This window comes from Haliaeetus albicilla, chromosome 8 (genome assembly GCF_947461875.1).
Source record: "Haliaeetus albicilla chromosome 8, bHalAlb1.1, whole genome shotgun sequence".
NCBI classification, from domain to species: Eukaryota; Metazoa; Chordata; class Aves; order Accipitriformes; family Accipitridae; genus Haliaeetus; species Haliaeetus albicilla.
The window spans coordinates 34374350-34399645 of record NC_091490.1 but is presented as its reverse complement, the minus strand read 5'-3'; the positions used below and the strand labels follow the sequence as shown (position 1 = coordinate 34399645).

Below are 25296 nucleotides of genomic sequence, written 5' to 3'. Positions count from 1 at the left end.
CCTTCCCACCAGGGAAGCCCTGAGTCCTGAAAAGAGTCCTTTGAAAGTGCTGAAGGATCTAGTACACACAGAGATATTACTGGAGAGCAAAGCTTTGAACAGTGAAACACAGAGTCTCTAACCACACCTGAGGTAAAGGGAAAAAGGGGAGACACATTCTAGGCATGAGCTTAAGGGCAAGGCCCTGTGTCCAAAGGGGATGTATGCTCCCACGCATTTCAGCTCATGTGGGGGCCGAAATAAATTCTCCAACCGTGATGAGAACTGAAATCCAGCCAGCAACATTTCAAGGCCTTTAGAAAGTAGGTTTTTTACTGGACATTCCTAGTTCGTGTCCCTGGTAAGGACAACTCCTCCTTACAGAGACAATGCTGGCTCTGCAAAACAATTTTCTGCACAGAAGTCAGCTGCTGAATGTGCACAGGGTGTCACAGTCAGGCTACCTGCCAGGGCAGGGGAGCGGCGCCTGCTGCTTTGTCAGGGAAGCTTGCCCTCTAAGGAAGAAAGGGGAAAGCAGCAGCCAGCGAATTTCTCTTCCATCCTTCCCAAATGCCAGGTCCCAAATCAGGAGAGGCTGACCCAAACGCCCAGCCGTGCTACTTCTGCACAGACCTTTTCATGGAGACAAACCCCGCTTCTCTGGATGGAAACTGCTTCTGCAGCCACTGCCTCCTGGGTGGGGAAGTGTCAGTCGTTCTCCCCCATCTTGCCAAGGGCTCGGAGAAGTATCTTAACCTTTAACGAGTTCTTGCCACCCTATTATCCACGGTGTGCTCTTGCATATGGGGTCTTGTTCAACCTCCTCTTTTCTACATCTCCCAAAGAGGTGAACCTTGCCTCCTACCTCAGCCAACACCAAGAAGGGTTATAACATCAGAAGCAGCGCTGATGCTGAGCCTCCAGCCGGGAGTTTGCACAGGTGGCAGGCTGTTTCAAGGCAACCATCTCCCAGGCACCTATCTACTGCAGCTTTACTGTGTTCAGCTTCCTTCCCCAACAAGTTTAGTTTGCACCTATAAACACAAAGCCAACACTTTTGCACAGACGGCCACCTCTGTGAGCCTTCTAGTGATTAACAAGTTACACACTGGCATTGCACGTGCTCCCCAGGAGGGACTGTCTCTGCAAGACACCACATGCTGTGTGGTACTCTGCATTTGTTTGGTTATGTTCATTAGTACTCCTGTTTCCTTGTAAATACACCAGGCCCGTAATTCTGAAAATGGATTTTCTCTCATGTGACTCACTTTGAAGACCAGGAGAATATAAAATAACAGTTAGTTTAGGGAGGCGAGATGTAGCTCCCATCAACGGAACAGCCACTCCTACAGCAGTAATTTGTAAATTGAGAGTTTCAGGTAGGGTCCAGCATGGCACCTGCGTGTTGCCTGACTTACGTGTGCTAAGTGAAGGGGGAGAAGCAACAAAGGGTAGGGGTGAATAAACACAGCCTGCAACTTAGCTGTAGCTCTTCCTCCTTCACTGCATGCAGGACTTCCTCCCTGCCAAGCACAATAGGAACTGCTCTCAACACCTGTATCCTGCTGCAAATAGAAGCCTGGGCAGCAGAGAAAAGGGAGTGAAAAAACATCATTCATCTCTGTGCAGATCACATTTCATTCTGCATTAGATTCTGTCACCACTATGTCATCCTTCACTCCTGGTGTCGACACTAGGTATTTGTCCCTCACGAACCCCCTCTCCCCAACAGTAACACGACAGCCCTTAGGGTCATATTGTAGCGTGAAAGCTGGAAGAACCTGGAGGACGCAGGGGACATCTGTCCCGAGTGCCCTGATCCTGGCAGCTACCCTGAAGCCTGCAACATTGATAATAATTTCCTCTTGTTTCAGCCAAGGCTGCTCTGCTACTGAGCTGGGCTAAGTGGGTTCAGGTCCACAGAACTCACGTTTCCAGTCACATCAGCAGGATTATATGGAGCTGACTAAGGACAAGGGATTCATACTCACTGCAGGAATAACTGTTGGGCAGTCAGGTTTCATGCCTACAACCAAGGCATTTGATCTACCACCTCTAACAGCAAAAATCAGGAATTTAATACATCTTCTGGAGATATGAGGATATTTAATCTGTGGGACCAGGAGAAAGGGGAAGGACAGCAACGTGAGATGGGTTCTAGTAAGAGCAGGGACTCTCTTCTCATGAGACTCGTGTCTCAATGTAAGCAAATTGGTATTCCACCTGCTAATGGATTTAAGCAGCAGCTGCTACTTACTTCAAGCACCAGCACACATTCTTGCACATAGGAAATCATTAAAGGTTTTACACTTGCATCCTTTGGGCAGGAGGACTCTTGGAGGGGAGCTTCTCCAAAGGAATTTCCCAGCGGGAGTGAGTGACCTGCAAGAGTGATGAGGACAGGCTCCAGAGCCCTGTGCATTTTGTCCAGAATGGCTAGAAACGGGAGAAAGATTTGCACATTCACATACAGGAGTTTAACACAGTGGAAGTAAGGAGCACGTCCAAGGTAAAGCTGAATTTAACATCCTCAGCAGGACAGGGATAGAACACTTGAGTATCAGCTGCTTTGGGACAGTCACAGAAAAGCCCAGACTTCCAACACTTGTAATTGTATTATCCCAGTGCCATCCTAACTGGCATTTGTGCAGTGCTCCTGCTCTACCTCACTCTCCTCCCTCTGCTTCCCTCAGCACACCCTCCGGCTGTCTCCTCCTCCCCTCAACCTTGCTTTCCCCTGCTCATCCCTCTCTCCCATTTAGATTCCAACCCCTGCCCCCCCCTGCCCAAAACCATGACAGCAAACACATATTGAGATCCCTTTGCCGCTAGGTCTACATCCCAGCCCATCCGTCTCCTCTCCTCACCTGCCTCTGCCTTGCCTGTTCACATCTGGGCAGCTGGGCCTGCCCCCTCCCCAGGGCAGCGCTTAGCATTGCCGCAGAGGAGCGGGCGACTCTGCTGGGCGAGTGCTGAGAACGGACAGGACAGGACACGGGTGTGGGAAATTACAGATCCACCTCCTTCAGAGACGCTGTTTCTGCTGCTCTCGTGCCCAGAAGCAGCAGGCGCCCGCTGTTTCGGGTTCTGTACAAACACGCAGGAAGACAACTCTTGGCATGAAAAATGTACAGCCTAAGCAAGAACAAGGCAGAACACGCAGGGGACTTGAACAGAACAAAGTGGAGGGCCAGGGCGGAGGCATACAGTAGCAGCTAAGCGTTTGCTGTGTGTTTTCTGCAGGCTTCAAAGCTATGGAAAAAAATAAGCATGTGAAATGAAAATACAAAGACTTGTAGCAAAACATCCCCTTGAGTACAGATTTTACACTCAGTAAGTTGAGTATGAAAGGTTTCCCCACTCATTATGTACAAGATTTCACACACGTATGAAGAATAAGTATAAATTGCTTGGAATCCAGCACCTGTAAATAAATATTCCTCTCTATGTCCATGCCTCAAACACTGCAGCTTTGGGCTGGCACATGAGAACCTGTAAACTAGGAATTGACTGAACAAGAAAACTGGGCTGATCACATTCACTGGTCTGGCATGAGAGGAATGAACACGTTAATTAATACAAGGTGACTCTCTTTTCACCACTTCGGATGTTATTATTATCCCCCAGATCCCATGTCTAAAAGAAGCAGAGAGCAATTCTCTGTGTCTCCACAGCTTGTCGCTCTCTCACTCCGCAATGCCAGATTATCTCCCAGCAAGCGGAGGGCTTCAGAACGAGAGGTCACCGGTACACACAGGGAGGCATTGCTCCGGGATGCAGCCCTGGGACCTGTGCTGGACACACACCCCAGCAGAACGCCCAGAGAAAGGAATTAATTCTGCTGCTCCGCTCGGCCACGGAACCCCTTGGTTTACCCAGGTAGCTCCAGGTGTCAAACGGGAGCTACTCTGTCCCAAACACAAAGTTACGCTCTCTGCGTTTCCCTCCTCCACCCTCTGAAGTTACACAAAACACAAGCACAACCTGAGAGCAGAAAGAGCAGAATTTTAAATCAGCATAGGTTTACTGAGTCCAAACTGTTTAAAGTTAAAGTTTATTTGTATTCTTTGTAGGAATATCAATAAAAGACCTCAAATGTATCTATATCTGTACATATTACAAGAACCTTCAAAAATTATTCACAGAACAAAAATAAATCTTCTTTAGAACAAACCCAGGCAATGAAATGCAGAAATGGATCTCAGAGACCAAACAGTCCAGTGCTACTAGCATAAAAATACGGCTTGAAAAACAAGTTTATTACTTTTTAAGGTGTACTTTGTTGAAATAAAAAATAAATTATTTAGAGCTATCATTGTAAAACAGTTCTGTGTAGTAACACTCTTATTAAGGCCCTTGAGACAGAAAATCTATTTTTACAGGTAGGATTCCTGGCAGGCATGATCTGTAAGGACATGCTCACTCTCATGGGAGTTAACTTACTGTGGAGAAGGAAATACCTAAAAGCATCAGCCTAAATTTAACCCTTTTTGCTCTGTGAGACTCAGCTGGATACCTGTGGCTGACCACACTAACCGCTGATGGAAATATATTTAATGGTTCAACCTGGGCAGGAATTATTCTCCAGGAATGACACAGACATTTTTGCAGAACACAAACAGAATTTGTACATAAGACAGTAACCTTAGCAGATAAGTATTGCTGACACATTCCACGGGCACTGCTGTAAAACTGACGGACTTCAATCATTGGGTTTTCAGATGAAGTTAAAAGCTGGTGGGTTTAAGCAAGCATTAAAACATGAAATTAATATATCACGTAAAAAAGAAAAAAAGCCTAAGCCAACCCAAAGCAATTGCAAAAACATAAAATAAAACCAATTTCTTGCATGACTTATTAGATGGATACAGAATTTATTACTGGATACACCTCATATTCTCTAACTAGCAAATATACACTTTCCTTTCCACGCTCCTCTGGATCCCCTGCCTGAGTTATGCCACTGGAGAGGCATGTTGCAAAACATGTAGCTGTATGAATCTGTGCTTTTATGCATAGCTGCCCATTTCTAATACACCAGGGAAATAACAGTTGGTAATTCCTGGAGGTGAAACCTGTCTATTGCCCTTAAAAAAAAGACTGAATTCCTATTGCTGCAAAGAACAAGTGGCATTTACAGGATGCCACTCCTAGGCTGTGCTCCCTCTCTTCTCTGTTAGTGCCTATCCCATCTCATTCTGGTCACCTCTGTTATTCACACACTCTGCAGACGCCACATGGCAAAAGGCCACAGTGCTACAAAATGCTGTTCCACTTCCCTGTCCCGCCATGCTGGCTGCCAGCGTTTGCTGGGAACTTGGAAGCCCCGGTGGCTTTTCGGTTTGGGAAGAATCATCCTAGACCAGTATTGAGTAATGTGGCCAGCAAGGACTGAGATGCCAAGATGGGGCAACTTTTCTGTTTCAGTCTTCAGAATACAGGAATATTACTTCTACAGGAGATTAAATTTTTCCTGCACTACTTCAGCTGTTTCCAAACAAGAGCAGCAGTTCCTTGCAATGGCATTAGACACAGCCTGATGCATTTGCTTGAAGTATGAACCAAACCTCATGTCTATAAAGCTCATCATCAGACTTTGCACTATTTACTACTACTATCATTGCTGCAGAAACCCACTGGCTACTAGTCTTAAACCAAATGTGATCAGGCCCAGTTAGAGCTCTTGCTCCAAAGTAGACAGACCTTTTGGCTGCCACGTGGTTTAGTGCCACTTGAATTTTATCAGACTGGACAAAACAGAAGCTGGCATTTTCACATACTGTCAGCTTGAGGCGGCTTAAAATTTCTCTAGAAAGCTGCTTGGTAACAAACTAGGAGAGACAGCTGCCTGCAGAACTCGGGAGCATAACGTTTTGTTCTGCAGCTAATCAATTTTAGTCTTGCAGCATTTTGAGTCTGCAACCTTCACCCCCTTTTGGGTCAAGGCAGCTTGTCCTCTACAGCAGGAGTTAGAGAAGTACACTTTGCACTTTAGGCTAGAAACTGAAATCGAAGAGAAACAACCAGCCTAGCAATAAGCTGTGAGGACAATACTGATGGGCCAGACTCTTAGAATAGCAACTTTTTTCTACAAGCATTCAACAAGCTTAAGAAATACACAGGAGAAGGTACATTATTAGAATGATACCCTACTGAAGACGTCACCAAAACATATCAATCACGGGGCAGGTATTATTTCCCCTCTAAAAATCAGGGCTGAAATGTTGTCCCCCATTGCATTTCTCTGCAGAAACCAAAGTGGATGCCTCGGCGTCTTCAGCATCAAACCATACAGCTCAGCCAGTGATTTTTGATAGATTACCAGAAAGCTGGGGAACTCCAGTGAAATGTGTTTCCTGAATTAATGCTAGATTAACGCTACCAGAATGACATACCTGCTTCTGCCTTGTTCTAGTCAATGTATTCCTACGACCACTTCCTCTCACGTCTCAGTCACAGAACAGCCGCGCTATTTGCACTGTGTGATATGTGAGCAATGCACATGCCCATCTGAAAAGGCTACTTTGGGGAACACATTTCTCACGATGCAGCTGTGTGATTACAGTACATAGCAAAGGGGAAATGCGGATCACACAAAAATACTCAACCAAAAGGGGTTTGCAAAGGTTTCTTCTAAGAGAGCTACTCACAAGACAGATTAATACAAACTCGATAGACTGCCTACGGCTGTGACGCATGAAGGAAGAAGGAAAGAAGGAGGAACTTAAAGGCACAGTTTGAGGAAGAAAATATCAGAGGTCAGCAATGACCCAGAGCTGGAAGATGGTTTGGAAAGTACCGAAAAGAAATCACTACTGAGCAAATGCAGAGCACAACCCTGGGTGTGTCAGACAGCGCTGACTTCGCTATGGATGCTCCAAGAACAAGACAGGGATGCTCCTTGGCCTGTAGTACCAAGTCACATTTGAGCAGCCAGAGCAGCCTTGATCTGAAAGAACTAAGCATTACGTATAAATCCCAACTCGCTGCAGCCAGGTCTTCTCTCAGTGTAAATTAACAGCCAAGACCTTGCTAGGAGAGATTCATACCCATTTTTCTTATACGTCCTACAGTGCAGGAGATGCGGTCTCTGTATTTGTGCATAGTTAGTAATGCAACATATGTGATGACGTCTAACTGAAGTATCATAACACATTAATCAGGCAGAACAGTTAACATATACTGCACTCTGTCACAAGCTGCATTTGCCCACAGAGGTGAGATTAATTCATTTCCAAAGAGCAAACAAACTTGACAACAGACACTGAATTTGGGTCCTCAGTATTGCCAATCCTTCATGTTCAAGGCAACATGGGTCACTTTCAGGAGGTCAAGAAATTGGCTCAGAAATGCCTACATTTTTAATGTAGTACAATTTTAGAGATTCAGAAACTAAGGCCAGAAAGGATAATCAGATCATCAGCTCTGACCTTCTCCGTATCACAGGTTATATGGTTTCAGCCAGGTACCCCCATAGCCACCTCATGAACTTGTTGCAGCCTGAACAGTTTGCTAAACACACCCCACACCGGGGCACCCTCTCGAGGTTTTGTCTCGTTTTGAAGTCAACTTTTCCAATTTCTAATTTCCATAACATGTTTGAATGGTTAATCACACTCACTGTTATTAGTATACTTCTATAATTCAAAATTTCAATTGCTGTTGCAATAATTTTGTTTACTTTGAGAGTTTGGGGGCTGGAAATGTATACCAAAAAGTGAAAGCGAAGATTCACACACTATTACTTGACTCTAGAATATGGGGCTTGAGAAAAATCTCTCAGACTAAATATTGTGGCATTTGACGAAATCATGAGAATTGACAATACTGTGTCATTTATTGTTAATCTTTAACAGTTTGTGAATGTCATTATCTTCCACGAGAAGGTCACTTCGTAATTATGCACGCATTCACATACAGCCAGTAAGTATGCTTCTGTGAAACACAACTGGAAGTAATTGGAGATGAAAGCTTAGTCAAAACTCCTTAGGAAAAAACTGGTGTGTACAGAACTTGAAAAAAAAACCCTTTAAAGCATCCAGAGAAAGAAAAATTTAGTGGAAATGGAAGATCTTTTAACACAAACGTGCAGAAAGCATCTTTCATTGGAACTAGACTGGCTAAGCTAGCGGCTGAAATAGTGAAATTGAATAAGAGTTAAAATGTAGAAATCCTCTAAGAAAAAGGAAATTTTGCATACGGAAATCTACTTTGCTGGGCACGGGCACCCTTCGGTTAGCCCTTTCCTCAGAGCATTAACCTGACTGTTCCTGATGGGGTGCAGAGAATGAATTCAGGGTGCCACTGCATGGTGCCTAAAGTGGGGATTGGATAGAAATTTGAAAAAAAGTATTTACAGGTCTGTAAATTCTCAAAACAGAAAATATAAAACTGCATTAGAACTGGGGTAAAAAAGAAAGAATCCTACCTTGAAAAACTGCAGATTCCCTCTGTCTGTTTGATGGGAAGCCTGACTGTGTGCAAATGCAAGGAAACAAGCTTGCTGCTCCAATTTTTACCTTGTTCAAAAAGACTGACAATATTTTGCCAGAGTCCTACCAAAAGTAAGTACAGGATGCAGCAAGAGCCGATTTTCTTGCTAAAATGTTTGCTATTGAGTTTGCATTCAGTTAAAGAACAGCTAGAGAAGAGGGGAATAAAACCAGCAGATGAGTTTTCTTACAGAATTCATTTCACTACTATTTCACTCCACTCATGTACTTGTAACAGTCAGCCTGATATATACAGCTGCTGTCTAATGTAACCCACTGCTCATCTCTCTCTCTCTCACCCACAACACACATGCACTCACACTCCCCTCTTCCTCCTCCAAGGACTGCAGTGCTTTCAACAAGAGAAAAAAATAATAATAATAAAAATAGCAATAATTAAAAAAATCTACAGTATTCACTTCCTTTTGGTATATTACATTGGCATTTTCTGTACATGACCCAAGAGCTCCCTCTATTTACACAGTGATATGGAAGGACTTGTTCTCGGGAGCCTGGTTCTCCTGGCCTTGAGTGGGGAATTAAAGCCCACCTTTCAGAGTTCTTCTTTCTTTTCCATTTTATTAGCAGCATCATGTAAACTTGTAAGGGGAAGGGGGGGCTATTTTGAAGGTTTCTTGAGTCTGCTCCCTCTTGCCCTTCTGGGGAGATGGCTGGCAGCATCTGCCCAGTTAGCAGCTGCTGTTTTTGAATTCACCATTCTCCGTGATGGAAAGCTTGGTGGGATTGGTGGGGGAGATGCCATTGCGGACTTGCATGCTGTAGCGCTCCTTCACCTGTGTCAGGGCACTCATCAGCCGCGTGTTGGCAGAGTCCAGGGACACGATCCGCTTCTCCTGCAACAAACACCCCACAAAGTCAGAGCTCCTTCACAAATGAAATGCCTTTGCCCCACAAGCCTGCTTTATGGGGAACTTCCAGGACACGGGGCTGTGGCAGTGTCTTCAGATGATTTCTAGGCAGAGGCAGTTTAGCTAACATTCTCTGGTAAGATGGGATGTCTGCCTCTTTCTGTTTTCTTGGGGTAACATGGCCCGTGCTTGCCACAGGCTTTTCACAGGCTGGTCTGGCCCTCCTGGCCTTTTTGCATGATGGAAGGTGACAGTGAGTCAAAGTTACATTGGCGAACTGATCCAGTCATGGTGGCTTTATCCAGACAGCCTCCAACAGAGGCAGATGGAAATGCAGTATTTTGTCATGGGGGGGGTGGGGTGGGGTGGGGTGGGGTGTCGGTGTTAATAACAACGATAGCCAATTATTATTATTTTTTTCAATTATGTTAGAAAAACAGAAACAGGCAGCAGAAAATAAAAGTGGTGGAGGTTTCAACTGGCAGAGAAAAGTGCAAGTGGTATCTAATGGCCATTGTCTCTGTATTTTGGATGGAGTGTGCTCAGAGTAAACTCATGGTATGCTTGAAATAAAGGAAAAAAAGCAGGTGAATGGCAGCCTGCAGTCACCAGCAGGAGTGAGGGTGCAATAGCAACATAGAGAAGAAGCAGCCAAAAGCTAAAACTAAGGGGTTATTTGAGGTGAAGGGGAAGAGGACATTGTGGGTGGAGGGGGAGATGCCATCGACAGAACACAAAGAACAAACACTGAACACACTGCTCCTAGACCCATTCCAGCTCAGAGGGGCTCCCGGGCTCTGCCGAATCCAGGGTTCCCACATCCCAGTTTTGATTCTTCTGTCACAGAAAGCGCTAGCCTCCACTTCTAGCAGAAAGCTAAAGGATGTGTACTAAATTTATAAAAAATAAAAAACCCATCAACAAAACCCAGCCTACTAACAGCTAGATTCTCTGCAGTGGGATAAAGCACTGGATGGTCAAGCCAAAGAGTTGGTGGCACAATTAGAAATGACAGTTTTCATCTTCCCTCAAAAAAAAAAAAAGTAATGCAGCCACACAAAGCAGCAACAGAGATGGCAAAAGGTAAATATGCTCTCCATGATACCAGCTGATTGGCTTTTTTTCCTTGAGAAGGAAAAATGTCTAATTTACTTGAATGAAAAAAGCTGCATGCAGGAACTCTTCCCAGTCCAGCCCATTGAGAAACAAAATGGAAGGAAAAATGATGCACAGAAGGCACAAACATTAAGGGATAGTTCAGACATACTGCTCAGGAGACCTAAGTGCTACAACAGCCCCTTGAGATTTTGATCCCAGAACATCAGCTGTCTGGTACATCAGTAATCAAGTAATGTTTGCTTTTCTCAGTGGGTTTCCCCACAGGGGTAAGTGTTAGGGAGAAAAAAAACAAAGCAGAATTTTAAGTACTGCTTGTATTACAGCCCTGGAGACCAAGCTCTGTATAGCAAAGCAAATGGAGGAGGAGGCATGAGAAATCAACTAACAGCAAGGCAGGCTATAGCCAGCCCTAGCACTTGCCCTGGTCCAGTCAACATAAGTAAGGAGAACGGACAATAGAGGAGTTAAAGGCCTTAGCCTTTCCTCCCATGCTGAAATAAATCCTGTATAACACAACTGCCTTAGCAGAAATGTGTTCTTCGGCAAGTTAAATCTCTTCCTCCTTGGACTAAGTTTCACCTGGAATATATAACTTAAAATTAAAATTTCTTTCCAAAGAATATAGCTTTCCAAAGAGTTAAAAATGAAAGGCTGGTTGTTTTCTGGCACTGATGAGTGCTCACTATGCCAGTTTGTGAAACAGCTGGAAATCTACACTTGGAAAATCAATCTTAAAAGCATGAGCTTGGTGAGTAGAGGCATCTTCTCGCTCAAAGGAAAATACAATCTAACAAACACATGAATTGGGCACAGGGAGTGGGAGGAGCTGGAATGGGTAGGAGGTCAGTGCACTGGGCCAGGACTGGGTACTGCTCAGCTAGAGAACTGATTGGGTTTACTTGCCTGTTTGAATTATCTCATCCCCATTTATGACCTGTAATTTAACACAGCGGAGATGTCACTTGCAATAGCAACTGGGCTAGTACTCTCTGCAGCTCCGCTGCTCCAAGGAGAGAGTTTAGCCAGACCTAGCCCCTGCCGAGTCAGGGAGGGCCAGAGACAGCCTCTGGAACCACAGCGCACACGAGGCGCTGCCCAGAGCCAGTGCAAGCAGCACGTACCCTGAGAACAAGGCTGTCCTTGTGCATTGGTGCAGTATTGGGTGCTGCACCTGACCACGAGACAAAAGAGCAAATCCTGAAAAGCGTCTTGTGCCGATGTAACTAAGCACAAGAAGCCTGGGTTACTGCTGTTTCCTAGCGGCCATTTAATTCTTCAAACAGGTGTGATAAGCCAGGTTCCAACTCCACTCCATAAATCTCACGTAAAAAAAGACCTTTTCTTTTCTAGCCACTGCTATATCCCTTTGCCAAATCAATCACAAACTAATAAAAATCTTCCAAGTGCAACTTAGAGGGATTGCTACAGAACTCAGAAAACACTTGGCTCCTCTGGTGTGTCTGTTCTGAATCTTTCATCAGTTTCCTCTTCTGCTCAGGCACCCATGAAAGGGCAATGACAACTAAGCTTCTCACCCCATGAAGCAGTTGACACTGAAGCAGTTAAGGTTTGCTGATGACCTTGCTTGCCCAAGTAGCTAACAGCACTTCAGAAGAAAAAAAGTCTCAGATTAAAAGAGGAATCATTAATGCTATTGCTTTACTACTGTTTTTTTCAACAATTTCCACTGCAGGTGATCAATGATGCATTATTTGATCAAGTGTGATCAAGGACCACACCCTTCCAGCCCTGAGGGTGTGAAGCTTTCACAAGTCAGCAGCAGTTCCCTCTGCCAACTGGTGACACTGAGGGATCAGACTGGTCCACTCTCCACCCTGCTATTCCATAACCTCACACCAAGGCTGAGAGCCTACTGGCACAGACAGGTAACAAAGGGAAGGGCAAGTTTCTTACTCAGTCACAATCTCTCAAATCCTCCCCTCCAAAAATCACTTCTTCTGAGTTTTCTCAGTGCCCCTTTCACCTTCTCGAGGCAGATGAAAAAGGCATCACCTCCTTCAAAAACCAGGCTACTGTTTGGATGGGCTGCCATTCTGTCAGAGTGTAACTGCAAGATGCCCTGACTGTGTCTATCTCCAAAAAAATGGCCCAGCCTGTTCAACTTCTAGCCCAGCTTCCACTTGCCATACTCCTTGATCAGATTGGAGGCTGCTGTACGGTTTCCTCACCACCGAGAAAATAAAAAAACAGACTGACTACATTCCTGTTCATTCTCCAGCGCTGCACTCTCCCACTTCACATTTTGAGTGCAAGCCCTCACAGAAGGGATTTAATCTTGAGCTGCATCTAGAAAGGGTGACTACACTGGTGACTCCATGAAGAGCATCTTGCACAATAGCTAGGACCTATATATGCTGTAATTCCAGTAGGATTTTCTTTTTATTCTGCAAGGCTAGGTAACAGAAGTGCCATGTTATTCTACATGAGTGATTTATTCAGATTAGATGGCACAGACCCAAAAATCCAGCTTTCATGAACAGTCTTTCTGAAGAACTGTGGGAAAACCGGCAGAGGCAGCAGGAAAAATGGAACTTTTCAAATTATCAAAAAGAAATCTGCTATAAATACGCTCCTAGTGTTACCAGGCTTTTAAAACCACAGCTTTTTTCTACTTTATATTTTTCCTACAGTTCCATGTGAGTGCAAACACTTCTACTATTGCTGGCCATTCAACAGGAAAAAAAATGGCCATGGTATGCCCTTTTGTGCTCACTTATGCCAATATTCTAATACACCAGTATCATCTTTAACAATGTTCAACTGAGGCTACCCCCCTCGCCACTCTTTGTGTAGGGAAACAACTTTCTGAAATAACTTGGGTTATTCCTGAAACAGGTCATCTTCTTAAGATTATCTGTTAAGGAAAGTTTACATTTGGAACTACTGAAAAGCCCAGAAGCAGGAAAGATGTCCTCCAAATGCAAATATCACAAACATAACATGGCAGGCAGATATCAAACCAGTCTCAGGCTCTGTTGTACAAGCTTTGCTATCTGGGATCAGCACAGACACAGAAGAAAAGCTGAAATGATCCCACACAATACACCCACATGCATTGCCTGCTGGGTCCCACTTTCCACAGCTAACTTCTGTTGACCGAGGCAAGCACTGCAGGTTTGTGGCAAAGTGGGCATTTCTCCAGGACTGACGTGGACAGTCAGATGGGGTGAAATGCCACATATGACATTATACAGGGCAATGCTCCATTGCAAGCATTCTCTTTTCTTGACTTGAATGTTCAAAGCCATGCTTTTAGCTTGCATAGCTGAGATGCATGCACATGGCAATTAAACTATGCTGGTATGAGGCACAGCTTTTCCAGGGTTCCCAGGCTCACGTTTGGAACAATGTCTACACAATGCACTGCTATTCCTTTACCTGCTTGGGATCTCACAAAGTAGAAAAGGTTTTGGAGAAGTTATCAGTCCTGTGATTTGTTGTCAGGCTGTCTCAAAGCCTACTGTCAGACAGTACAGCCTTTATTAATTAAAAAACCCAATTCTCTCCTAGAAGGCAGTAAGTCACATGTGCAATACCATGGGCCAATACTGGCTTGGGAGCTAGATAACAATACTGGGACAGGAGGACAGGGGAGAATAACGGGTTCTACGCACAGAACACTTGATTCTTGGAGATCCTGAGCTCCTTACCTGTGCATCAATAATTTTCTGCTTTGCATCGATGACAGCTTGCATCTCTGCATGATCCTTCTTCAGCTCCTCTTCCACTGCCATGAGTCTGGTTAGCACAAAGAGGTATAAATTAGGACCTTTTAATACTATTCCAGAGGGTTTCAGGTACTCTGGCCTGTTGGTTTGACTTCTCTGATTGTCCTGGCTCTGCAAGAGAAGAATTCTGCTGTGCTCAGAAAAGCTTATCTATCCATCTGACACTCCCAATTGCCTAACCTTGTTATTCTCAAAATGGACATTGCCAAAAATGCAACTGCTCTGAAAAACTCCCGCCTTGAGTACAGATTCCAAACAAAGCAAAAAGACCTGTTATAAGCACAACAGAGACCGGGGTTAAAAATTCCTAAATCTTCTCCTTCACTGCCACTTCCTGGCAATCTGAGGCAAGTTTCCACACCTGCATCCCCATTTCTTCATCTCTAAGGCAGGATGGTATCAGTCCAGAGATGTCAAGAAGCCCATGCAACTACCTTCTTTAGTGTCAAAGAGAACACATGACACAGGGGAGCTGCTTGTCCTACACAGTCCCAAACTTTCTAAAGCCTCACCTGCTGATGATACTTTTCATCTGGCTGTCCTTCTCCTCCTGTTGCCTGCGCAGTCTCTCCTCACTGTCTTCCAGCCTAGACTTGTACTCCATCAGCAGCTTCTGCATTTGCTGCTCTTGCACCAGGAGCCGCCGCTCATACTCCTCCAGCCGGCGACTTGACACCTTCAGGCGCTCCTTCAGCTTCGCTATCTCTTGTTCGTACTGCAGGTGGAAGGAAAGAAGGAAAGAATCAGATGCAAAGGAAAAAGGAAGAGATCAGATCATTATAATCTGCTGCTGCTGTTCAGAGAAGGACATTGTTGTCTTCATGAAAAATAAATTGATAGAACTAAAGCAAATAACAAACAAACAAACAAACAACTGTGAGCAACCACAGACAAGGAGTACATAGGCTCCCACTGAGCGTTAAGCTACTCCCACAGTGTAGGATGTCATTCTGTAGCATGATTTAAGCAGAGGGCTCTGACATGGCTCCTCAGCCCTGACTGGCAAACATCCCCAGTTACCCCAGACTCAAGCACTTCCCAGACTGAAGCTGCTAATAGTGCTCAACTGTAAAAATGCCCTGGGGTGACCAAACTTACAAAACTGACCAGTATGGGACCCAAAAACCTCATTCTTCAGGACCTAATCAAGGCATCAAAACACATATGAAGACAGCAAATCATTCACTACAAAATAAAGCCTGTAAGTTTACTTGGCTGAGGTTTTGTTCTTCTACTTACTGTCTCTGCGGACAATCACTTCTGCAGTAGTGCAATGAATCTCAACGTATTCCACTTTGGTTTGGGTTCATTCACCTTTCTTAATAATCCTATGTTCCTGCTTCTTGTCCACCAAATGTTCTCCTCCTCACTCCCTGCCTTCTCAAAACACGAAACCTCTTACTAAACTTCATCGCCATAGCAGCATATAGATGTAACTGTATTTGGAAAAATGGTATCTACTCCTGAAAATAAATACGCTTTAAAAAAAGATCATGGACATTTCTGTGTAGCCCAGAAACACTTTACTACCTAGATGACAGGCACTTGCCTCAGGTGAAGCCCAAGACAAAATTTGAATGCAACTATTAATGAAGACTGAATTGCGTTTACAGAGCCTTGTACAATCACTTAGCATATCCTAAGCTATACTCAGTTGGGTTAACGATAGTGATTTTTTTTTAATGGAGTTTAATGATCACTAAAAATTTTGCAAGCATAGAAAAACAGCAGTATGTTGTAGCTATAGTGTTGTCATAAAAAATAATGACTTGAGCAGGATCTAATACACTTAGGTAGTGTGACTCACGTAAGTGCCAAATACCAGCCTGTAATGTTACAAACCCTCAGCTATGTCAGTTTGCACCCATTTGACATGCTACAGCCTGTATGTGGGTTAATCTGTAGTATGGGATACTGCACTACAGATATGTGTGACAGCATGTACAGCAGGAAGTTATCCCAATACAACCTGAGTTTGAAAGCATGACTCTGTCACAGCAGTGCCTGAAAGCTGCTCTGAACTCAGCTGTAGGGTGGACAGGACTCACTGGCAGCCCTCAAGTCGGCTGCATACGGAACAAAATCTACCTTCTCAGCATGCTTGACTTCATCTGGATTCTGCTCTGCATCCTCCTCTACTTCTTCATACTGTCCATTATTAAGAACCCACGCAGCTGTCCTTTCCACTGGTGACATTGTGGCAGAGTCCACAGGCGACTGAACCTGGAGCAGAGATACCTGTAAGCATTTTTCAGAGAAACTACATACAAATCAGCTCTAAAATCCAGTTTATTTGGAGGAGAAAAATGACCATGAATCTGTCAGTCTCAAAGGATCCCCAAAACCTCTCTTGCAGAGATACTTTACCCTCCCTTGACTTTGGATCCACAGCACTTACTTGAGTCCCTCTAAAACCAATGTACTTGAGAAATTTTTCTTCCTCTCTAAGCAAGCTTCTCTCTGGAAAAGTTCTTGTTTCCAAATCCTGTTCACATCCACTTTTCCCCTTTGCCAGATTTTCAGTAAGGCCTTCTCAACCTGTGATTTCTCTCACAAAGAAAACACAGTAACAAAGCTTCGCTTGCAGCCTGTTCAGGTAAGACAGATTGGTTTCTTTGGAGTACTGAGGAGCTTAACTTGGGAGCACAGCTTTCTCAGCCAGGCTGCAGACAGACTTTGCAATGGAGGATGGGGCCGCATGGCTTGGATATGAGACAGTACAGCAGTGCTTAAAAGTGGCAAAGAGGCGTAACATTATCACTATCAGATTTAGAAGGTCTATTGTAGCATATACACCCAGACAAGGCTGTGAAAGGAGGTCAGGGCCAGCAGTGCTTACTAGGAGAACTGTAAAACATCATCAGAGGCTATCCTCTCTAAGGGAATCTGAAAAGGAAGCCAAGAGAAGAAACAAGAAACTCTCTGCCTGGCTGGGGAAAATATGGCTTGCTACAAATTCCAAGCAATTTTCATGGACAAAGACAAGTTTATAAGCACCGGAATTAGCATAATTACCCCTGAAAGAGCAACACTGTCTTAACTTTTTGAGAAATGCGAAAGATCAACTCCCTCCTTGTACCGCCCCCCCCAACTGTAGCTTCTTTTTGCACTCAAGCAGCTTTTCATCACACTGCCTTGTTTCAGCATCGTACCAAAGTGAAATGTGCTCCCTGGCAGGGGGATTTTGAAGTCTCAGTTTCTCAGGAGCTCTTGATGGGGGAGTAACAGCTTCTCTACAAGAGGCAGGCAACGGATCATGTCAACCTCCATTTCTGTTTCACTTGTTCACGAGGACAAGGCTGGCGAGTGCTGCATATGTCCTATGCCAGCTCCGGCCAGACGATCTGCCTGCAACAGCTCAGCTGTCCTGAACAGCGATGAAGACTCCAGCACTGGAAGAAGCCTCAGCAAGGATGGGTATAAAGGCAAAGGAAAGGAGTAGGAATTAGGCAAAAATCTCCGGATTTAGGCAGAGGCCTTTTCGCTAGAAAGAAGTCTTCACAGCAGAAAGGCTAATAGCCTCTTTCAAGTGCAGTGTGAAAGCTTGGCAAAGCTCCTTAGATTTTTTTTGATGGTATTTGCTGTCAGGCAGCCACAGTGAGGGAGGCTATGAACTGTGTGTGGCTCTGCCACCAACAGCCTCGTCTCAGAGGTAAATACTTTGGCTCTAGGAATTGCTGGAGGAATTAGGAATAGCTATGGATGAACACTGTCACCGTTCATTGCAGTTATGGAGGACTAAGATAGCAGAAGAGTGACTATAAACGACATCACCAGCCTTGTAACAGACTGCTGATCAGCAGCAATCATTGCCAAACAACCTTGCAAGCTGTAGGAAGAGTATTTTCAGCAGCCAAACTCAGAAAGCCTACAAAGACCAAGTGGATGGCAAGCACTTCACATGCTAATGGGTTATGAGTTATACTCTAATAAAGGGGAAAAAAGAAAAAGCCTGCTAGGAACATGTATTAATTCCCCTCTCTGCCTCTCTTCCAGAGGAACACACTGACATTTCTGTTCCCACCTACCTACTAAATGCAAATGGAAGGCAAAAAGTGACCTCTTCCAGTAAACAAAGGGCCTAGCTCTATATTCAGAAACAAATGGTACTTGTAGAGAACAGAGTCTAATAATTATAACGCCCACAAAGCATGCCTAGAAAGAACATGCCCAGAAAGAACATGCCCAACTTCTCTTTTCTCTTTTTCTTTTTTTAAATAAGAACAGAATTCCACAACACGATTTGCAATTAAAAGGACACAGTGGAATTTGCCTCAAAAAAATTTTGGCCACTCGATCTGGCACACTTCAAGACATTTCTCAAGGGTGTGGGGAAGGAAAGAACAAATTGATTTCTATGAATAAAATAGGAGCAAGCACTCTAATGAATCCAGTGGAAACAATTAGTATGGAAAGTAGAGTGGAAAAGTAAGTAGACTCACATCGCCTACAAGAGGGGGGAAGGAGACTGCCCTGAAGCCAGTCATAGTTGTTGGCATCTGTGAAGCTGAATGTAAAAAGTAACTGGAGAAGAGGGAAGTCTGAGACAGTCACTTTGATGCTAAACAAGCACAGGTAACTGATGTACTTGGGGGCAGTCGGGTAATCAGCAATTTAAGATAAGCAGTGCCAGGAGTTTGCAAACAGCCAACTGAACGCTTCTCATAAACACACACAGGGCAGAAGCCACCCATGTAAGGTGTACACACAAAGACTGGAGACACACCACCTGTACTTTCTCTTCCTTATCCTAACACCTTCAAAGTAAAGCCCTCTTTGCGTATTTGTGTAGGCACTTCTCGTAACAAGCCCTGAGGAAAGGTACCAGCTCCCCGGGGATTTTGGCTAGGATACTGCACAGAACCATACAATAAAACTCAGCAGATCATACAATACAGGTTCACACTGGATGCCTGAGAACTGCAAAGGGAGTTTTTCCTTCAAATTTATCCTTGTTACTGGCCTAAAAATTTCCTACACCTCCACACTAGGCTTAGTTGTATTCAATTTACTTTACCTATCAACCCCTCTATGCCCAAATGTAAAACACATGCTCCAAAGGAGGACACAAACACATGCACTTCAAATAATATGCAATTACTTTTTTTGGTATTACTAACTTGGCATATTAAGCTTTGCTTTGTGATTCAGTGTTTCTCATCTCCTTGTACTTTAATGAACTTGAGGTATCAAAATAGTTTTGAAGTCCGATTGCTCCTGGGTTCCCAGGCATCACCCAGATCTTCCTCCTTTCGACTGTAACATTCAGGAGTTTGCCAAGAAAGCTGTACCAACAGGGATACCAGTGAAACCCTTGGCAGAGCAGGAGCTCACGCTGGCAACTAAGTTCTTCTGCCAGCTTTACCTTACAAGACAAAAGCCTTCCCCCTGCACAGCCATGTCTTCACCAGCACTTTTGTCAACAGGGCTACATCAGCAAGGAGCATCATAACCTGCTCCCTGTGGATGTAGCTTCACCAGCAGCATCAACCTCAGGGGCTGCAACTTTCTGGAGTGAAAAGTCTTCACTCCTGCCTGTGAACAGAGTAGCATCTTTCCTAGAAGGTCTTGTGGAAAGCAGGAGCTTAAAAAATTTCCTTCTGTACTAGGTAAGGTAAATCAAACATGACCATGTTTACCCTCACAGTGACCACAGAAGAAAACACTTAACCTCAAGGAATAGCACAGGTGTTGCCTTCAAGAGCCTCACCTTGCCCAGCTGATAAGTCTGTATGCACTAGTGTGACATTTCTAAAAACAACCACCTTCTCTCTGACCTGCAGATTGACACATTTTCTACCTTTGCTGTAGTGCCAAACATTTATATACTCATTTTCTCTTTAGCATCAAACTAATTTAGGAAAAGATTTTCATACACAGCAAATCACAACAGCATTTTTTTTTCTTCCTTTTTTTTTTAAAGTAATGGAACTTTGGCTTTTTGACAGGAATATCTTGATTTACAGTTGCCTATGAACAACTGATAAAGTGCATTAGGAGTTGGTACATATAAGCACTCCCGTCCAGAAAGTGTTTGCATTATTCATAGTTTGGGATGATTAATAGTATTTATTTGGGGACTAGCAATAGACTGTTGCGTCATGGTGAAATACAGATTTCTCCACACTTAAGAAAACTGTACTTATTTATTATTTTGGCAGCAGTTTATTCCATGATATTTTACCTTTGTTTATTTCTCTGTTTTTAGGTAGCTATGCTTTTAAATTAGCACTACAGGGCAAATGCCGTCTCACGTGGCGATCTTAACTACAATTTGGAACAAAGCTTCTTCTATATTTTTTATTCAGGGAAATTTTCAGGTTTTGTTTCTTTCAGCAGGCTTGCTCCTACCTTAGTAAATAGAAAACTTTTTTTTTTTTTAATTTAGTACAGAAGCATCCAAAAATAACAGGTAAGCTAGGCTTGCCAAGCTTGTAAGGGTAACAAGCATGACTATTCTTTACACTTGCTACTGGCCACTTGCTTAAGTGCCAGTACTCTTGATTCAACTCAGTTCAACTCAAAGGTCAAAAAGCTTTGAAGGTCAATGCAGCCATCAGCTAAACACCAAAGCAGAAAGCACCTGGAAAAAGGCTTTCCTTACCTGCTGTGTTTGTTGCCTCTGAATTGCCCTCACCTTTGGGACAGGGCTCTCTCTAGAGGACGAGGACTGCTGCCGGGACCGGCTCCCATTCTGAATGGGTTCAGTCACCATGGCTCCTGACACTCCAGACATGCTGCCCGTGCTCCGCAGGGATGCGCTGTGCGGCAAGGACTGCGGAGCTTTGGCCCTGGCGCCCAGCCCGGCTTGGTCCATTTTGCGGATCTGTGCTTGGCTGCTGCTGTTCTGGCGGGGCAGTGCGATGGGGACGTGCTTGTCTGGGGCCATGTGGCGCCGGGAGAAGTCCTCGCTCTGCGTGCTGCGCTTGGTGAAGTCCTCCATGCTGCTGTTGCTGGGTCCACTAAGTTTGAAGTCTTCACTGTTGCTTCGGCTCCGGGAGCTGGCAGTGCTCAGGTTCTCCAGGCTGGAGTCCACGGAGGCCTTCGGCATCGGTGGGGTTGGGTTGTTGAGATGGTAAACCGGGTTCTGGAACGACAGAGGCTGGAGGCTGCCCTGTTGGTTCAAAGCTGGGTGCAGAGGCCTTCTCACCTGGGGAGCACTCTGGGGTGTGCTCTGAGTTTCCCACAGCTGTTTGATGTTTGCTACCTGTGTGATCGAGAGCTGGCTGCCGGCCAAGCGCAAAGGCACATCGTGCATAATAGAAGCATGGTCACTGTGAGCCGTGTGAGGATCTTGGAGGTCCATGAGAGAGATGCTACGTCCATTGGGCAAGATGCTTTCCCTTTCATCCTTATCTGAGTAAGTCATGCTCTGGGTGGATGCCTGCTGAACCAACAGTAAGGTCTTGCCCCTAAAATATCCATCTACATTTTCCTGTGTTGGAGACTTCAGCTTATGCAAGTCACTGTGGAGTGGAGAGGAATTTGGTTAATTTTTAAGCAGCCAAGACCCCGAGAGGTCCGTCCCCGAGAAGTCTTTCTACCTCATTTAACCTCCCACCCAACTGAAAGCTTCAAGGAACCAGATTTCCTTTTATGAGCTCTTTGTGTTCAAGTCAGAACACACTCTTCCTTAATTACCACTTATCTTTGAGAATTACATTTGATTCAAGAAGTGCTTCATCTTTATTTTTTCCACAGGTGAAATGGAAACCATTCCCACCAAATCCTCCCCGCTTAGACAATTCTGTCTCCAGCAAGACTTCAGAGCAGTTCAGTTCCCGTTTAACCCTTCACCAGCATTACGTATTGTGGGTGTCTGAAAATTCAACAGGAGTTGTGTGAAGGCTCCTGTAGATCTAGATGTAAGCTCAGATGGCAGACACTTCCACGTGACAAAACTGGCCCTCATAACTGACAGCACAGAAACTACTCTGAGACCACAGTATCCAAGCTCTTTGGCAGTTCTGCCATGTCACAGCTTTTTGCTTCTGATTAACAGCTATTATGCTGTGAGAAATGCTGCACTAAACAGAGGAGGGACTATTTTTGCTATTTCACTGGTAACAAGTTCCACCTACAGCCCAGTTTTTCATCAGCAGTAAATAAGTGGTGTGATCGCCAGAAGGAAACATTATGGCTGACTATGCATCTGGACACTCAGACTGGCAGTAAATTGCAAAACTGTTTGTTAGCAGCTGAAGTCAGTGACTCCCAGAGACACTTTTGAGTCCTGGGTAAGTCAAAAGCTTCAGGTCACCAGTGCCACCTTGTGCACCTCGTGCACCTCTTACTAGGACTGTGTATTCCCCATACAAAGGCCCAAGCTCCCCGCTCCTACAGCTGATGTGGGCAGACAGTTCAGGTGATGAAGCACTCAACTCTTAACAGACTTAACAACCCCCCTTATCCCACATCTTCCCTTGAGCTCTGGCTGTTACATACCCATCAGTGGGGTCCTCAAATATCTTCTGAAGCCCTGAGGAGAGACTGCCACTGACGTTTGGACTAGAGCTGTGCTCAGTGAAACGCCTCAGCTGCTGCTGTATGGGCGTAGGGTTGGTCATTGATTTGGTGATATCGGCAAGAATACGAGGAAGAGGTCCCAGTTTTGCCACGGTCGCCTGTAGGAAGGAATTTTCACCCTAATTGGACAACAAGCACCGCGACATCCGCCAGTTTTTTGATAACGATGCACAGAGGCGGAGGGGTGGAGGTGGAAGGAAGGAGGGTGGGTGGTTGTGTGCGGGTGTGCCAGGACCGTAATGCAGTGTTACGGAGCAGCGTAACCACGGCGACGAGATGGATGGAGGAGACGAAACGGGGTGCAGCAGACATTGAGGAAAGAAAAGGAAATAGAAAAGAAATTAGGATTGACCCCCAAAAATAAAAATCATGCTCAATAAAACAAAACTATTGCCATTCCAATGCAAAACTATCATGCAAAGCAAACTAAGTCCAAGGTGGGTGAGGTCAAAGTGAAAACTACAGTTATCTACTCATTAAAGGGCATTCAAAGACTACAGATTCAGCTAGTGGGGGAACTTTCCAGGCAAAGGGTGTCACGTGGTAAAGGAAATGCATGCCAACAGACAAGGGGATGCGGCATTCAGGGGGATCATGAGAGAATTGCAAGGGTTGAGGGAGATGGGGAAAGGGAAGGTTTTCATTTCATAAGCCTTTTGCTTTTGGCATCCTACACTGATGCCATCTTCTGTAGCACCCTGTTATCAAAAATTAAGGCATTCTTCCCTACCTAAAAGTGAAAAATAACTGCATGAAAACATCAATGATCCTCATCCCAACATTATCACATCAGGATTAAATGTGTAGCTTCTTGTTCAATTACATGTTAGCTCAGTGTTCGCCAGGCCTAGATAAGAGCAGCTGACCTTCCAGCAAGGAAGGCTGCTCATTCAGGCTCTTTGTATTTCTCCCCCCCTTTGGGTCACCGCTGGTTATATCATCTACAGGGCATCTTCGGGCTCTTGGGACTGCAGGAAGAAGGTGAAAGTGCTGGAGGTTTATAAGAAAGTAAAACTCTGCTGCAAAGACAATGCTTTTTTCAAAGATATCCTTATTTTTCCTGTAAGCTGGTATTCAATCAGTTTGGCTCCAGAGAAAGGTCTCTTTACAGACACTTTCATGTAGCACTTCTTCTGTGTCTATTAAAATCTCTGAGGTGAATTCTCTCATCACTTCCCAGTCATTACCTGCAGTAAAGCAGTATTGCATGTAACTTTACCCCTTAATTCTCTTTTTAGCAAACCACTATACCAGCTCCCAAGGGCCTGTTAGGATAGATCTGTGAGTCTAACCTACAGAAAGGGCAAAGCAGATCTGCTTTGACAGTTTATCCAGGTCTGGCTCCTCCCTTTCCTCGTTGCCCAAGACATTTACGACCACTGCATTCAGAGAGCAGCTCACAGTAACCAACACCAAGTCCAAAGATCCATTTGCAGTTCTAATGACTGGAGCTGGGCTTCTCTTGATCTGACGCCTGACCAGCTTGGAGGGAAATGGCAGTGTTCCCTGCACTGGTGGGTTTACCCCAATGTGTAGAAATGGAGGATCTCGTCTTTAGACTGCTCACTTTGCCTGTTTTCCTGAGGCTGCTGAACTGTCTTTATAGCTGACTTTGCTGCCTGTGACATTTTGAATGTACACTGTGTGCATGTATGAGGAAAACAGAAAAACAAGATCATAAATTATTATCAAACTAAGATTAACTAAGATTAATATATATTGCCTTTTTGAGTCAAGGACATTTCAATTTACTCTGACGCAACAAGCTCAGTTTTTTTGTTTTCTGTTTTAAATAATGTACTGTGAGAAAATAGATACCCAACAAATAACTATTTTGGCAAACCTTAATGCAATAAAAATATTAAGAGTGCATTGCAATTCACCTCACCTCTCCATTTTCAAAAGAAAGAATAATACAAATGGAATATGGACAAAATAATGCACCTCTAAAAGTTGAAATATGGAACAGTTCCAACAACTTGCAAAAGAAAAAAAAAAAACCACTCACAGCTCAGCTTTTCTGGGTCTTATCAACTACCTTTGCTATCAAGGATTTAATGATTTTGGATCCTGCAAAGCCACATAGCTAAGGAAAAGCAAACTACTGCCTTTTCTCCTTCTATAGCTAAATGGAAGCAATGCTTATTGTTGGTGATGTCTACTGCGATCAGCAGAACAGAATACGGACAACGCACATGATCCCAGCACAATACACGGCAGAAAGCTTCTTGCTTTTGTTACAGGATAAAACTGAAGAGTGGATCCAGGTTTTTACATGGCATCCTCTTGTACACTAAAAACTAATCCAAAGACTACAGAAATGAGAGCATCTCAGCGGGCTTTGGATGAGGTCTTTAATGAGAACAGTTCTGCCTGGCCAACACATTACTCCATCAGACCTGGGCAGGGTAGGTCCTGGTGTGCAGCAAATCGCCTCCATTAGCATCAAAAAGGGCACTGCAACATTTTCATTTTCTGCCCAAACACCCTCCCTTTTTTCCAGCTTGCTTATAAGAAAGGACCGTCTGCTCAGGGAATTCCAGGTATAATTTTAAGCGCTAC

At 44.4% G+C, this 25296-nt stretch overlaps 1 protein-coding gene across 12 annotated transcripts in view; it reads right to left on the bottom strand.

The window, feature by feature from the left end:
• Nucleotides 1-25296, bottom strand: part of RASAL2 (RAS protein activator like 2) — a 202963-nt gene that overhangs the window by 6551 nt on the left and 171116 nt on the right. For 7 of the 12 annotated variants that reach the window (XM_069789664.1, XM_069789669.1, XM_069789668.1 and 4 more), the window contains 5 exons: nucleotides 22654-22853; nucleotides 20813-21674; nucleotides 16297-16431; nucleotides 14721-14923; nucleotides 14131-14218 (listed from right to left, as the gene is read on the bottom strand). In XM_069789664.1, the coding sequence (XP_069645765.1) occupies nucleotides 14131-14218; nucleotides 14721-14923; nucleotides 16297-16431; nucleotides 20813-21674; nucleotides 22654-22853 (1488 nt within the window). Of the gene's footprint in view, nucleotides 1-4016; nucleotides 9326-11362; nucleotides 11394-14130; nucleotides 14219-14720; nucleotides 14924-16296; nucleotides 16432-20812; nucleotides 21675-22653; nucleotides 22854-25296 lie in introns of those variants that run through there. The other 5 variants (XM_069789665.1, XM_069789663.1, XM_069789662.1 and 2 more) reach the window with 4 other exon arrangements.